The sequence below is a fragment of the Crotalus tigris genome, unplaced genomic scaffold, assembly GCF_016545835.1.
Source record: "Crotalus tigris isolate CLP2741 ecotype Arizona unplaced genomic scaffold, ASM1654583v1 scf7180000020250.188148, whole genome shotgun sequence".
Lineage (NCBI taxonomy): Eukaryota > Metazoa > Chordata > Lepidosauria > Squamata > Viperidae > Crotalus > Crotalus tigris.
The window spans coordinates 133,740-150,534 of record NW_024097929.1 but is presented as its reverse complement, the minus strand read 5'-3'; the positions used below and the strand labels follow the sequence as shown (position 1 = coordinate 150,534).

General features: G+C 44.6%; 1 protein-coding gene across 1 annotated transcript in view; it reads right to left on the bottom strand.

The window, feature by feature from the left end:
* Nucleotides 1-16,439, bottom strand: part of LOC120318563 (SKI family transcriptional corepressor 2-like) — a 51,131-nt gene extending 34,692 nt beyond the window's left edge. The window contains exon 1 of the mRNA XM_039366315.1: nt 16,405-16,439. Within this exon, the coding sequence (XP_039222249.1) occupies nt 16,405-16,436 (32 nt within the window). The 5' untranslated portion in view covers nt 16,437-16,439. The remainder of the gene's footprint in view (nt 1-16,404) is intronic.
* Nucleotides 16,440-16,795: the final 356 nt, after the last annotated feature.

Here is a 16,795-nt window from a genome sequence, read left to right as displayed (position 1 = left end):
GCCTTTTGGGGTCACAGCCTCCCCAACCTTGTCATTACAAAGACAAGGAAGAGAAGCTGGAGAGAGAACGAACCAACAACATTGAGAAAAACAACAAATTCAACCAATACCAACAGACTGCTCTATGGACTAGGAGACAAAATGTTTATTTATGGGCCGCCCATCGCAATACAGACTACCAGCCTCAAAGGCCTGCCAACCAGCTATTTTCTCCTGCAGCCTCTCAGAATTTTTTTTTTTAAATAATGGCCTTGCTGCATTAAAACTGGACTGTGCCCAATTGGGCATCATCTTGTTTACTCAGAAATAGCAATTTGGATAAGTTATTAAGAAGAAGAGTGGACAACCATTGGTCTGAAATGGTATAGGACAGGTTCTCCTGCTTGAGCAGGGGGCTGGACTAGAAGACCTCCAAGGTCCCTTCCAGCTCCTATTCTATTCTATTCTATTCTATTCTATTCTATTCTATTCTATTCTATTCTATTCTATTCTATTCTATTCTATTCTAATTCCAATATCTATTCTATTCTATTCTATTCTATTCTATTCTATTCTATTCTATTCTACATTCCATTCCATTCCATATTTTCTATTCTATTCTATTCTGTTCTGTTCTGTTCTGTTCTGTTCTGTTCTATTCTAATCCATTCCATTCCATTCCATTTTGTTTTTGCTTCTAAATTTTGCTGAGTTCGGAGAACCAGCTGAATGCACACTGCTTCCAGAAGTCCAGTCTAGGCCTGGACCGGTTCTCTTATTGGATGCAGGTCTGGGCCTCCGAGGCCTAGAACAGCCCACGGGAAATGCATGGATGCCACTTCTGGAACTCCATTCTAGGCCCTGGAGGCCAGGAGGAGGCCACCCAGGCCTAGAACAGCCCACTGGAAGTGTATGGATGCCACTTCCGGAAGTCCGTTCTAGGCCTCGGGGGCCCAGACCTGCATCCAATAAGAGAACCGGTTGTTCAGGTGTTTGAATCCCACCACTGGATTACTCTTAGGTAACCGTGCCTACAAGTGATCTTATGACTTACGACAGTTGATTTAGTGACCGTTCAAAGCGACCATGGCACTGGAGAAAAAAGTGTCTTATGACCCGTTTGCCCATGTGTGACGATCACAGCATCCTCCACGGTCACGTGATCAAAACTCCAGACCACTCGGCAACTGACTCCGGTTTATGACAGTTATGCGGTGTCCTCGGGGTCATTTGATCCCCTTTGATGACCTTTGCACCCGCAATGGTCAATGGGGCAGCCCGACTTGCTTAACGGCTGCGTTGCTAGCCTAACCACTGCAGCGACTCGCTTAACGACAGGGGTGGGAAAGGTCGTAAAATGCAGCAAAGCTCACTGAAACACTGACTTGCTTAGCCACAGAAAATCAGGGCTTGGTTGTGGCCGTAAAGTTGAGGCATACCCATACTAGCCTTCTCTAACTTGGTGCCATGGGCATCCACAATGGCCTGAATGCCTGCATCTTGTCTCAGATGCAGGTCCGTATTGTCTGAATTGGGTAATTAGCATGGGGACACCAAAAAGCCCGTGACTGCTTTTTAGTGAGGGCTCTGGCTGGTGCTTTGAGACACCCCCCCCCCCCGCTACCCCCCCAGACAGGCTGCTTTGAGATTTCAGCATCAGCCCTACACTTTAAAAAAAAAAGTCTTTTTTTTTTTCCATATTTTCAGCTGGGTGTATCCCAAGCCAGGATCCAGGGGCTGCTGGATGATCCTAAAAGGAGACGGATCCCATTAGAATCCGTTGCTGTGTGTAGCCCTGTTCAAAAGCCAGGCGTCAAATGAACCAGGAAGCGTTTGGAAAAAAATGGCAATCCGTTTGAACTAATCCAGTGGTTCTCAACCTTTTTAATGCCGCGACCCCCAACCGGTCGTAAGTCGAGGACTACTCAACCGGTCATAAGTCGAGGACTACTCAACTGGTGCAGCATCGTTTGCAGAATGGGGCTTTTGGCGGGCTCAGCAGGGCAGAGACAGCCTGGACAATTCTTATTGGCTTTTGAAAGCCAATAGAATTAGACTCTATTCAAGAGAGCCTATTCTATTGGCTTTCAAAAGCCAATAGAATAAAAGGGAGTAGCACAGCTAAGGAAAAGGGGAAAAAAATGGCGGACAGCCCGTGACCCCCGTGAAATGGTTGTTCGACCCCAAATGGGGTCCCGACCCACAGGTTGAGAACCACTGAACTAATCAGATCAATATGTCATTTGTAATAGTAAATATGCATGCAATTTATATAATCAATTGTCTCTGGGCCTGATTATCGGGATACCCTACAGAGCCATGCAGACTCGCTCTGGTTAGCGAGATGGGCTGCATATAATTTAAACAAACAAACAAAACAATAAACAAAAACAAACAAAAAAACAAATAAATAAGATTGTATACCAACACACATACTCATCAATCAATCAGAATAGATAGATTCCAACAATGGATGGAAACTGACCAAAAAGAGACGCAACCTGGAATTAAGGAGAAACTTCCTAACAGTGAGGACAATTAACCAGTGGAACAGCTTGCCACCAGAAATCTTGGGTGCTCCATCACTGGAGGTTTTTAAGAAGAGACTGGACAATCACCTGTCTGAGATGGTATATGTTCTCCTGTTTAAGCAGGGGGCTGGACTAGAAGACCTCCAAGGTCCCTTCCAGCTCTATTCTATTCTACGTATGTGAGAGGTTGCCAATTCTGAAAAGCTGGGAAAAATCCAACAAAAGACCAACAACTGCACTAGCTGCCTCTTCTCCCACCACAAGGAATGTGTTTCAGTGCCCCGAGAATCAGATAGAAAAACAGAAAAAAGCTCTTTTGCAGATGTTAAAACAGTTTTGAGTGAGCTGGTCTGGCAGAAATTACACTAGCATGGCTGACCTTGGTGCACACTAACAAGCAATCTAGCCAACCGGGAGAGGCACGTGCATAAAAATATTCTTCTTTTGGCCAATTAGCCGCAGGATTTAACCAAACCCATACCATTGGGTATGTCTAGTTTAATGAAGAGAAGGACAAGGGGGGACAGGATGGCAGTGTTCCAATATCTCAGGGGCTGCCATAAAGAAGAGGGAATTAAGCTATTTTCCAAAGCACCTGAAGGCAGGACAAGAAGCAACGGGTGGAAGCTAATCAAGGAGAGAAGCAACCTAGAACTAAGGAGAAACTTCCTGACAGTGAGAACAATTAACCAGTGGAACAACCTGCCTCCAGAAGCGGAAATGCTCCAACACTGGAAGTTTTTAAGAAGAGACTGGACAGCCATTTGTCCAAAATGGTGTAGGGTTTCCTGCCTGAGCAGGGGGTTGGACTAGATGACCTCCAAGGTCCCTTCCACTTTAATTATTATTATGGATCATCACACAGTCAGCCAGATGTTCAGACTGGATTTGGCATTTTGTCTACCTATCGAGTCCTTACCCAGGACCTGGGATAGGCAGATGTGGATGTTTGATGGTATTACAGGTATCGTCGCAGGATGGAAGCAGTTCCTAATAAGGCTGCCTTTTGCAATTGACTAATAGCGAATTTGTCAATGCCATGGTGTTCAAGTGGTGCTCCAGTTGTTTTGGATTGCACCCAAGGAGCCTATGACTATTGGTACTACCCTTGCTTGCTTTTGCCACAGTCTTTCTATTTCTATTTGTAGGTCTTTGTATTTTGTTATTTCTCCAGTTCTTTCTCTTCTATTCTGCTATCTCCAGGCACTGCCACGTCCACTATCCAGACTTTTTTGTCTTTCTTATCGACAATTGTTAAGTCTGGGGTGTTATGTTGCAGGTGCTTGTCTGTTTGAATTCTGAAGTCCCAGAGCAGTTTAATTTTATCATTTTCTATGACTTTCTCTATTTTATGATCCCACCAGTTTTTGCTTACAGGCAAATGATATTTTTTACAGATCTTCCAATGCACCATTGTTGCTACTTTGTCATGCCGCTGCTTGTAGTCAGTCTGTGCAATCTTCTTGCAACAGCTTACCAGTGGTCCACTGTTTCTTCAGCTTCTTTGCATAGGCGGCACTTACTGTCTGTTGCTGTCTTCTCAATTTTGACTTTGTATGCATTTGTCCTTAAGGCTTGGTCTTGTGCAGCCAGAATTAGTCCCTCGGTCTCTTTCTTCAATTTTCCTGCTCTTAGCCATTGCCAGGTTTTATTATTATCTGCTTTCCCAGCTATTTTTTTCATGTATTGGCCATGTAGTGCTTTGTCTTCCCATGCCTCTATTCTGTTCTTCATTTGGTCTTTCTTGTAGGCCACTTTGGTCTCTCCAGTAGTAGTAAGCCTTCCTGATATACTAATTTCAGTGCATCTTCATCATTGTTCTTCAGATAGTCTTCCAAAGCTATTTTTTTCTTCTTCAACCATCTGATGTACTTGTAGCATTCCACGCCCACCTATTTGCCTTGGTAGATAAAGTCTATCAATGTCACTGCGTTATTATTATTATTATTATTATTATTATTATTATTATTATTATTATTATTATTATTATTACCTCAGCTCACCCCCAAATCAGGGGTTATTCCCCCACTCTCTTGGTTCCCCACGAAGGACTTTCTTAGCCGCTTAGCAATTATGATTCAGTACAGCCACGTGTCCAGCGAATGTCGGTTTGATGGAAAGGCGGATTGAAATCCGAGCTAGTCATTCTTGACTGGGGCCTGGGAAAGGGGCCTTCTACTTAATTAAGTTCTGTCACATGTGAAGGCTTCTGGTTCACCCAATTCTCGGAAGCTTTCTAATCAAGTATCTTTTTTGTTCACTGAAGACTGTGGAATTAAAGTTAGCCTAGGAATCTGGTTCCGGTTGGGGAATTTTCCCCTTTGCTTTGAACGCTGCCCTGAAGCAAATCTCTGATCATCATTGCCGTCCTGGACTCAGATCAATACAGGTATTGGCCACAGTGGAGTCCAAGATTTATGTTGCTAAGCGAGACAGTGGTTGAAAGGGGTTTGCCCCCTTTTTTTCCGACAGCCACTATCGTTAAGCGAGAAGTAAGTCACTTTTTTCAGGGCTGTTGCGCATTCAAACGGTCGCTGAACACATGGATTTAATTGGGGAATAACTGTAGTCCATTTGGGGAGACCTGTCATCTGACAAGGGGAAATGGGAGGCTTCTCCATATGTCCAAGGAAGGGTGTTCATAACAGTGTTCCTCTCACATTGTGTTGTGCCTCCGAAATCCCACCAGGGATGAATCTCAGATTTTGGGCCTCGCAGAGAGCAAACTTGAAAAGTTTTTTTTTTTTCCCCACTCCAAAGCTGAAGAAAGGGAGATCTCAAAGGCAGGAACTGCTCCCCCCCCCCCGGCCAGCGAGAGGCTGTCTCTGTGTCTGCCGAATTGTGACCTTGGAATAAGAGGGAGAGAAGGAATTAAGACACCTGGACAGGTAGGAGAGTCAGTCCACAAGGTTCCCAGGCCCCTGCGAGGGATTGTGTGTTGGTTAGATTTATATCCTGCTTTTTTATCCAGGAGCTATAGATGGCTGGCTTTTTATTTCGTTTGATATTTCATTATTTTATTTTATTATCCTATTTTATTTTATTTTATTATTTTTTTGTTTTATTTTTTATTTTTATTATATTAATTATATATTATATTGTATTGTATTGTGTTGTGTTATGTTATAGTATAGTATAGTATATTGTATTATATTATATTGTATTATATTGCATTGTATTATATTGTATTATGTTATGCTATGCTATGCTATGTTATATGTTATGTTGTTATGCTATGCTATGTTATATGTTATGTTGTTATGCTATGCTATGCTATGCTGTTATATGTTATGTTGTTATGCTATGCTATGCTATAGTATAGTATATTATATTGTATTGTTATGCTATGTATGCTATGCTACGCTACACTACGCTACGCTACACTACGCTACGCTACGCTATGTTATATGTTATGTTGTTATGCTATGCTATAGTATATTGTATTATATTGTATTGTTATGCTATGCTATGCTATGTTAAATGTTATGTTGTTATGCTATGCTATGCTATAGTATAGTATATTGTATTATATTGTATTGTTATGCTATGCTATGTTATATGTTATGTTGTTATGCTATGCTATGCTATGCTATAGTATAGTATATTGTATTGTATTGTTATGCTATGCTATGTTATATGTTATGTTGTTATGCTGTGCTATGCTATAGTATAGTATATTGTATTATATTATATTATTACGCTACGCTACGCTATGCTACGCTATGCTATGTTATGCTATACATACAAGGAACGGTTGCGAGAATTGGATATGTCTAGTTTAACGAAGAGAAGGACAAGGGGGGACATGATAGCAGTATTCCAATATCTCAGGGGCTGCCATAAAGAAGAGGGAATTAAGCTATTTTCCAAAGCACCTGAAGGCAGGACAAGAAGCAACGGTGGAAACTAATCAAGGAGAGAAGCAACCTAGAACTAAGGAGAAACTTCCTGACAGTGAGAACAATTAATCAGTGGAACAGCCTGCCTCCAGAAGCAGTAAATGCTCCAACACTGGAAGTTTTTAAGAAGAGACTGGACAGCCATTTGTCCGAAATGGTGTAGGGTTTCCTGCCTGAGCAGGGGGTTGGACTAGATGACCTCCAAGGTCCCTTCCAACTTTACTACTATTACTATTACTATTACTACAAGAAGCAACGGATGGAAACTAAACAAGGAGAGAAGCAACCTGGAACTAAGGAGAAACTTCCTGACAGTGAGAACAAATAACCAGCGGAACAACCTGCCTCCAGAAGCGGTGAATGCTCCAACACTGGAAGTTTTTAAGAAGAGACTGGACAGCCATTTGTCCAAAATGGTGTAGGGTTTCCTGCCTGAGCGGGGGGTTGGACCAGATGATATTTGGACGTTTGGGTGATGGACAGTGATTAATATATATATTAATATACATGTACATATATTAATATACATACACATACACATGTGTTATGTATGTGTATAGGTAGATATGTACTTTCTTTAGAGAGCAGGCAACAGAATTTAATTTTTAATGTGGGGCAGTGTGCTCATAATAAAAAATGACAATAAAGGTTATCTATCTCAGGGATCCCCAACCCCCGGGGCCGTGGACCGGGACGTAGCATGCCAGCAACCGGTCCACACAAACAAGCAAAGCCCCATCCGCGGGATGCATGTAGCACACAAAGCTACGCACCCTCCGGTCCATGGGAAAACCTCTCCATGGAACCGGTCCCTGATGCCCAAAAGGTTGGGGACCTCTGCTCTAAGCTACAATACAGCTACAGAATGTGTAACTCAGTATTTGCAGGAGCCCAGCCCTTAGTACACTGGCTCAACGAGGCCTTCTCATTAAGTTTTTATTTTTAATTATTTAGTAAATTTATTTGCTGTCCATCTCATTGCAAGTTCTGATCAGTTTTTTTTTTTTTTTTTTTAGGGATGCAACATCTCCATCCGATTTTAGCACGTTATGTAAACCTAATTATTTTGTTAGGGGTCTGAACGCCTTGAGGAAGCCATTTTTTCTCTAGTCTAGAGCAGTGGTTCTCAACCTGTGGGTCGGGACCCCATTTGGAGTCGAACGACCATTTCACAGGGGTCGCCAAACAACGCAGTCTGCCATTTTTTTCCCCTTTTCCTTAGCTGTGCTACTCCCTTTTATTCTATTGGCTTTGGAAAGCCAATAGAATAGACTCTCTTGAATAGAGTCTCATTCTATTGGCTTTCAAAAGCCAATTGGAATTGTCCAGGCTGTCTCTGCCCTGCTGAGCCCGCCAAAAGTCCCCTTCTGCAAACGGTGCTGCACCAGTTGAGTAGTCCTCGACTTACGACCGGTTGAGTAGTCCTCGACTTACGACCGGTTGGGGGTCGCAGCATTAAAAAGGTTGAGAACCACTGCTCTAGAGAGAAAGTTAGAGAGATGTTCCTTCAGGGTGGGCTCCAGAACAAGTCCAGAAGCTCAGAAGACAAAGCTTCTGCTTCCAGGGACCGACCCAGACTGGATCCTGCAACATTATCCTAGGACAGGGGTCCCCAACCCCCCAATCTGTGGACCAGCACCGGACTGAGGCATGCCAGCAACCAGTCCGCATAAACAAGCAAAGCCCCATCTGCGGGATGCAGGAAGTACATGAAACCAGAACATGGGGGCTGACAGTGTCCATCAGCAGCCACAGCCTGCCGGCCCCTCAACCGGTGCACTCTGGGCCTCTGCAGCCCACCGCCAGCAGTTCAGAGAAGCCGCCTCTGAACTGGACGGCCGGTCGACCGACAGCTGAGGAGGCGATACAGTGGGTCGTGCCCGGGAAAAAGAGAGCATGCGAGGCCAGGAGGGATGGGACGTGGGGGGGAGGGAAACCAGCCATGCTGGGATGTATCTGGCCACATGGGACCTCAGCGAGTTAGCAGGGGCTGGTTGAAGAAGGACGGTTGCCATCTCCGGGGCATGGCGCGCGTGCCCATAGAGAGAGCTCTGAGTGCCACTTCTGGCACCCGTGCCATAGGTTCGCCACCACTGTCCTAGGACATGTACAGTATGTTCACCTTCATTCAAGGTGAATATTTGACTTAATATCTCATATCTCTTTTCAAGCATATCAACTCTGGAAGCTGGTCAGGTGTAGCAGTTAGAGTCAATGTACAGACTCTTATCGATCCATGATATTCACCAGACGAATTTGAACTACCCACCATCTCTAAAGTCAAGGTAGTCCATTTGTTTCGTGAGCATTCTAAGTTGCAACAGCAGTGGAAAAAGTCTTACGACCTGCTTTCACACATATGACCACTGCAGCATCTGAGCGGACACATGATCCAAATTCATTTCATAAATGCCTTGCTTAGCAACAGAAAGTTGAGGCTCAACTGTGGTCATAAGTTGAGGATCATCTGTAGTCAAACGGCAAAGCTGGTAGACATATACAGTATTCAGGACCCTGGACAGCGCACGCAAAAAGGGAGAACTCTTATTTCAGTGGAATAGAATAGAATAGAATAGAATAGAATAGAATAGAATAGAATAGAATAGAATAGAATAGAATAGAATAGAATAGAATAGAATAGATGGAATGGAATAGGATAGGATAGGATATAGGATATAGGATATAGGATATAGGATATAGGATATAGGATATAGGATATAGGATATAGGATATAGGATATAGGATATAGGATATAGAATGGAATGGAATGGAATGGAAAGGGATGGGATAGAACAGAACAGAACAGAATAGAATAGAATAGAATAGAATAGAATAGAATAGAATAGAATAGAATAGAATAGAATATGGAATGGAGAATAGACTAGACTAGACTAGACGAGAATAGACTAGAATAGAGCTTGAAGGGACCTTGGATGTTGAGACTCTAGAAAGAGTACACAGAAGAGCAACAAAGACAATCAGGGGACTGGAGGCTAAAACATATAAGGAACGGTTGCTGGAATTGGGTGTGTCTAGTTTAAGGAAGAGAAGGACGAGGGGGGACATGATAGCAGTCTTTCAGTATCTCAGGGGCTGCCCCAAAGAAGAGGGAGTCAAGTTATTCTCCAAAGCCCCTGAAGGCAGGACAAGAAGCAACAGATGGAAACTCATCAAGGAGAGAAGCAACCTGGAACTAAGAAGAAACTTCCTGACAGTGAGAACAACTAACCAGTGGAACTATTCCTTTAGTAACTGTTCCGAGTTAGAACAGCACTGAAAAAAGGAACTTATGACCATTTTTCACACTTAACGACCATTGCTAGCATCCCCAGGGTCACGAGATCAAAATTTGGAGGCTTGGCCACTGACTCGTATTTATGACGGTCGCCGTGTCCCTTTTGTGACCGCCTGACCAGCAAAACCAGTGGAGAAACCAGTTTCCCTTAATACCCATGTTCCTAGCTTAACAACTAATAATAATAAGAAGAAGAAGAAGAAGGAGAAGAAGAAGAAGAAGAAGAAGAAGAAGAAGAAGAAGAAGAAGAAGAAGAAGAAGAAGAAGAAGAAGAAGAAGAAGAAGAAAAAGAAGAAAAAGAAGAAGAAGAAGCAAGGGTAGTACCAATAGTCATAGGCTCCTTGGGTGCAATCCCAAAACAACTGGAGCACCACTTGAACACCATCATCGGCATTGACAAATTCGCTATTAGTCAATTGCAAAAGGCAGCCTTACTAGGAACTGCTTCCGTCCTGCGACGATACCTGTAATACCATCAAACATCCACATTTGCCTATCCCAGGTCCTGGGTAAGGACTCGATAGGTAGACAAAATGCCAAATCCAGTCTGAGCATCTGGCTGACTGTGCGATGATCCATAATAATAATAATAAAGTTGGAAGGGACCTTGGAGGTCATCTAGTCCAACTGTAGTGATCCACTTAACAACTGTGGCAAGAGAGGTCGTAAAATGGAGCAAAACTCAACAACTATTTTCACTTAGCGGCTGAAATTCTGGGGCTGAGCCCACCCCGTATACATATAAGAACATTGCTTTTCTGGCTTCCTCTCTGCTGGCTTTTGAGTAAACGGCAGCAATTTGCAGCCTATATCTTTTATCAGATCCCCAATTAGCCTAGAGGAAACATTTGTGTCTCAAAATATGATGTCAAATGCTTTTTTTTACTGAAGGAACTCCTCCATTTCCCCGCGGGATCCCTTCGTTTAAAAAGGACAAGGGTTTTCTTAATGAAGCCAACACAGTGCTAGGCTGCATTAAGGGAGGGATAGAATGAAGATCACGTGAAGTGTTAATACCACTTTACAATGCCTTGGTAAGGCCACACTTGGAATCCTGCATCCAGTTTTGGTCACCACGATGTAAAAAAGATGTTGAGACTCTAGAAAGAGTGCAGAGAAGAGCAACAAAGATGATCAGGGGACTGGAGGCTAAAGCATATAAGGAACGGCTGCTGGAATTGGGTATGTCCAGTTTAACGAAGAGAAGGATGAGGGGGGACATGATAGCAGTCTTCCAGTATCTCAAAGAAGAGGGAGTCAAGCTATTCTCCAAAGCCCCTGAAGGCAGGACAAGAAGCAACGGATGGAAACTAATCAAGGAGAGAAGCAACCAGGAACTAAGGAGAAACTTCCTGACAGTGAGAACAATTAACCAATGGAACCACCTGCCTCCAGAAGCTGTGAATGCTCCAACACTGGAAGTTTTTAAAGAAGAGACTGGACAGACATTTGTCTGAAATGGTATAGGGTGTCCTGCCTGAGCAGGGGGTTGGGCTAGATGACCTCCAAGGTCCCTTCCAATTTTATTATTATTGTTATTAAATCATAACGGTGGAATAAAAAAGGTAGCAAATAAATGAGTTGTCTGAAATCAAGGCCCTGTTTTTAAAAAGTCGGTCTTCGGTGGGAGGGTGATAGAATGTTTGGGCCCAGAACTACCACTTAAAATGAAAGCAGCTCGCTCACTGAAATCGCAGGAGCAAAGGAAAACAAAAGAAGCAGTATGGCCTAGTGGCTAAAGGCACCGAGGTAGAAACCAGGAGACCACGGGTTCTAATCCTGCCTTAGGCACAATCCCAGCTGGGTGATCCTAAGCCCCTTCCTCTCTCTCTGTCTCTCAGCCCTACCAAGAAGGGGGGGGGACAAATAGCTTCTGAAAACGTTGCGAGGAAAATCACAGGGTCACCAGGAGTGAAAACGAGCTCAAAGGCAAGCAAAATAAAAAGAAAGGAAAAGCAAATCATAGAAAGAGGAGAGTCAGTTTTTACCCTCTCCCCCCCCCCCCGCAACAACAAACCAAAACCATCCATCAAAGCCAGTTATGCTCATTAATGTATTACAAGCCCCTGACTTGAGACTTTCATAAATATGCAACAGGGCTGCTGCGTGGCTCAGCCTGCTGGCCGGTCTGAATGGACAGAGGCCTGGTTTCCGAGGCTGCAGGAAGGAGACACGCCAAGCAGAGCTGGCCTTAAGGAATAGGCTCTACTGCTGCTTGTTCCATAGGAAATGATAGAATGGACTGTACCTTGATGGAAAGAAAGAAAGAAAGAAAGAAAGAAAGAAAGAAAGAAAGAAAGAAAGAAAGAAAGAAAGAAAGAGGAAGGAAGGAAGGAGGGAGGGAAGTAAGAAAGGTAGGAAGAAAGGAGGAGGAACAGGGAGAGAGAAAGGGATGAAGGAAGAAAGGAAGAAGAAAGAAAGAAAGAAAGAAAGAAAGAGCAAGCAAGGAAAGAAGATAGGAGAGAGAGGAAGGAGGGAGGGAGAGAGAGGAAGGAAGGGAAGGAAGGAAGGCAGGAAAGAAGGAGGAGGGAGGGAGAAAAGTAAGAAAGGTAGGAAGAAAGGAGGAGGGAGAGAGAAAGGGTTGAAGGAAGAAGGGAAGGAAGAAAAGAAAGAAAGAAAGAAAGAAAGAAAAAGGAAGGAAGGAAGGAGAGAGAGAGGGAGGGAGAGAGAGAGAGGAAGGAAGGGAAGGGAAGGAAGGAAGGAGGAGGAGGAAGAAGAGGGAGAGAGAAGGGGATAAAGAAGAAGAGAAGGAAGGAAGAAGAAAGAAAGAGAAAGGAGAAGGAAGGAAGGAAGGAGGGAAGGAGGGAAGAGGAGGGAGGGAAGGAGAAAGAGCAAGGAAGGAGGGAAGGAGGGAAGGAGGGGAAGAGGAGGGAGGGAAGGAGAAAGCAAGGAAGGAAGGTAGGAAGGAAGAAAGAGGAGGAGGGAGAAAGGGAGGAAGGAAGAAGGGAAGAAAGAAAGAAAGAAAGAAAGAAAGAAAGAAAGAGTAGGAGGGAGGGAAGGAGGGAGGGACAGAGAAAGGGAAGAAGGAAGAAGGGAAAGAAGGAAGGGAGGGAGGGAGGAAGGATCCTTAATTCAAGCATGTTAGAAAGAAAGGTCCAGCCCTATATCACCAACATTTAACCTGGCTAATTCTAGGGGAAAGTCAATATAATTTCAAAGAGGAAACATCTTCAGAATCAAAGCAAACCACAGTTCCGTATCTTGTAAATCTGACAGATCAGCAAGAAGCAGAAAAATGTTTTTTCTCTCTCTCTCTAACAAATCGGTGAAGAAATGCAACCGGACCAAGCAGGCATTTCACGGCCTGCTGCCTTCTCTGGTGGGAAGCTCCCTCTTGGGGTTTCCGTGGAGATCCCAATCCAGAGACGAGCAGAACTGGGGCGACTGGGAAAGCATGAAAAACCCGGGTGAATCCCATCCAATCGCTCCGCTCCCTGCGCTGGCGGCTGAGAAAACAGACATGGGAAACTTCAACGGTCAGCCCAACGGCAGGGGAATTATGTGAGATCAATTGAACGGCTACATTTAAGTACGTCAGGGGGGGAGGAAAAGGGGGAGGGGAAAGAAGGAAAGGAAAAGAAGGGAAAGGAAAGAGGATGGGAAGGGAAGGGAAGGGAAGGAAAGGGAAGGAAGAGAGAAGGAAAGGGAAGGGAAGGGAAGGGAAGGGATGGGATGGGATGGGATGGAATGGGATGGGAAGGAAAAGAAAAGAAAGAGGATGGGATGGGAAGGAAAGGAAAGGAAGAAGGAAGGAAAGGATGGGAAGGAAAGGAAAGGGAAGGGAAGGAAAGGAAGGGAAGGGAAGAGAAGGGAAAGGGATGGGATGGGATGGGAAGGATAGGAAAGCAAAGGAAAGAGGAAAGGAAAGGGATGGGATGGAATGGGAAGGGAAGGGAAGGGAAGGGAAGGGAAGGGAAGGAAAGGAAAGAGGATGCAAAGGAAAGGAAAGGGATGGAATGGGAAGGGAAAGGAAGGAAAGCGAAGGAAAGGAAAGGAAAGGGATGGAATGGGAAAGGAAGGGAGGGAAAGGAAAGGAAAGGAAGATGAAGGGATGGGAAGGGAAGGGAAGGGATGGGATGGGATGGGAAGGAAAGGAAAGGAAAAGAGAGGAAAGGGAAGGCAAAGGCACAGGCAAAGAAAAACGTGGATGGGATTTATTTTGCAAATGGAAAGTATTGTGTCTTCTTTTTGAAAGAAGAAAAAGTCCCTTCGTTTTACAGGCCTGGACTCTGCCTATTTGAGATGCACTTTCATCTTAGACTCTTAACAGACAAGGAGACTAAGCTAGCCCTGTCTTCTAGGCTCCCATCTGTAGCTCAGGTTTAGCTCCTGACAAGGCCAGGCACGTGTGTGTGTGTGTGTGTGTGTGTGTGTGTGTGTGTGTGTGTGTGTTGGCGTGCACGTGCGTGTCTGCTGTGTGTATTTTTGAAAGTTTGAGGTGCTGCCATTCCTTTCCCACGCAGCTCAAAGCTTTGGGACAGGCGAGGACTCCAACCCTGAACGTAGAAATGCCAGCCTGGTTTCACTGCTTGGAAATTGCTGTTCAGGATCCCGGGTCGGGTCATTGGGATTGTCTGAACGGCATCCTGGTCTCATCAAGGGATGCCTTCCGCTGCTACAGGGTGGAGAGGAAGCATCCCTGCCGATTCAGTTCGGCAGATGAGAAGGTCTATTACAGTGTTTCTCAACCTTGACCATTTTAAGGCATGTGGACTTCAACTCCCAGAATTCCACAGCCAGCCATGCTGGCTGTGGAATTCTGGAAGTTGAAGTCCACATGCCTTAACATGATCAAGGTTGAGAAACATTGGTCTATAATATCCTGCCATTTGCTCCCCAACCCCAAGTTCATTCTGGCTCCCGGTTGCGAGGAGTCGGGAGACTGCGTTCACACGACCCACCCACCCACTTCAGCTACGTAAACAAGCCACAGTTCGGGCGGGGCCCTTCAGACCCACTTCCTCTTACAAGTTGCGGGATCCAGGATTGGAAGACCGAAAGAACAAAAATGAAAAATAAACCAAAGTATTCGGCCAGATCCTTCTCTTACTGCTTAATTTCTGCATCGCTGATGAAAAGGAGGCCACGAAGAAGCACCAAAGCTTTGTGTGTGTGTGTGTGTGTTTGTGAGCTTAAAGGATTCCCCCTCGGGCAAAAAGTGTGTTCCCCGGAAAACACACTCTGCTTTGCGTTCTTGATTTTTCCTTTCTCTTTGTGAAATCTCTCTCTCTCCCCCCCACCCTTCCAGCCTTTCCAGTCTAAACGAAAGTTTCCCACTTTGCTCCATAAACGTTACACCAACCGACCCTCTCGCCACATTAAAATACGGAGTGCCTTTTTATCTCGGTGGGCCAAAAACTCCAATGGAAACGCAAAGAAAGTATTTGGGCGGGATCCCCCAAAAGAGCCCGGGGGGGGGTTAATTTAATTCCAGGGAAATAATTTGGATTATTTATGACTCTGTAACTGAACTGTTCATTGTTATTGACTAAATAATAATTCCTGCAACTAATCCACTCCCCTAGCAATGCGCCGGCTTGAGGTTTCCATCTTGACCTTTTCGGAAAAGAACAGTCTCTCTCTCTCTCTCTCTCTCTCTCTCTCTCTCTCTCTCTCTCTCTCACACACACACACACACACACACACACACACACACACACACAAGAGGCGAGACAGATTGCACCACAGCATCACCCTTGCGTCTAAACGATAATAATTCCCCAGGAGTCAGACAAATTAATAATAATAATAACAACAACAACAACAACAACAACAACAACAACACTTGAACACCATTGGCATTGACAAATTCGCTATTAGTCAATTGCAAAAGGCAGCCTTATTAGGAACTGCTTCCATCCTGTGACGATACCTGTAATACCATCAAACATCCACATCTGCCTATCCCAGGTCCTGGGTAAGGACTCGATAGGTAGACAAATTGCCAAATCCAGTCTGAACATCTGGCTGACTGTGCGATGATCCAAAATAAATAAATAAATAAATAAATAAATAAATAAATAAATAATAATAATAATAATAATAATAATAATAATAATAATAATAATTCCTTACTAGGAACTGCTTCCATTCCGAGACGATATCTGTAATACCATCAAACATCCACATCTGCCTATCCCAGGTCCTGGGTAAGGACTCGATAGGTAGACAAAATGCCAAATCCAGTCTGAACATCTGGCTGACTGTGCGATAATCCATAATAATAATAATAATAATAATAATAATAATAATAATAATAATAATAATAATAATAATAATAATAATAATAATAATAATAATGATAATAATAATACTACAAAAACTGGATTACTCAGCAGCTGGGTCCACAAATATTTAAGACTACCTCCGGTTGGGTTGATGCCCCCCCCCCCGTCAGCTGCATCAGCCAGCCAAGATAAGATTTTTTTTCCTTTTACTTCTTTAATGGATACTACCGGTATTTGTAAATAAATGTCCTGGAGCAGGTAACGGGGAAAGAAAAAGAACCAAGATTGCCTTTACGCATGTACCACATCAGTTTACAATCCATTCCGCGGCCAGGCGGGGGCTGAAGATGCTGAAACTGGGGGGGGGGCGTCTCGCTCCAAGGGCCAAAGACCCTCCACGGTTTGGGGGGTGGGGGTCGCGGCTATAGCGTTCCCCCCCCCTTTAAAAAAAAAAAAACTAGTTTGCTTTTAACCTGGATATCCTGCAAGCGGGCCGCCTGGCCATCCAAGAAACCGTGGGAAACGTTGCCTTCTGCTGCCAGCCGAGGTCTTGCTTTATCCTCCGTCGGCTCGGCGGAGTAAAAGGCGGATCCCCGAGCCGAGAGAAAGACTCAGGATCCGGCTTGGCCACTGCGCCTCGAATTCAGGACGAGAAATCGGAGGAGAAAAGCGCAAGAGCAGCTGAAGGACGATGCCAGGTCGAGCCAAAAAAAAAGACCTCAAAGTCCAGATGGGACAAGAAGGGAACTGCGCAGGTGGGGATGATGGGGTGCCGGCCCCTTCTCTGCCCCCACAGCCCCCCGGGGTGGGGGGGCCAAGGCGGGCTGGGAACCCCCAACCCCCCCTCTCCTCCCCCAAGTCTCC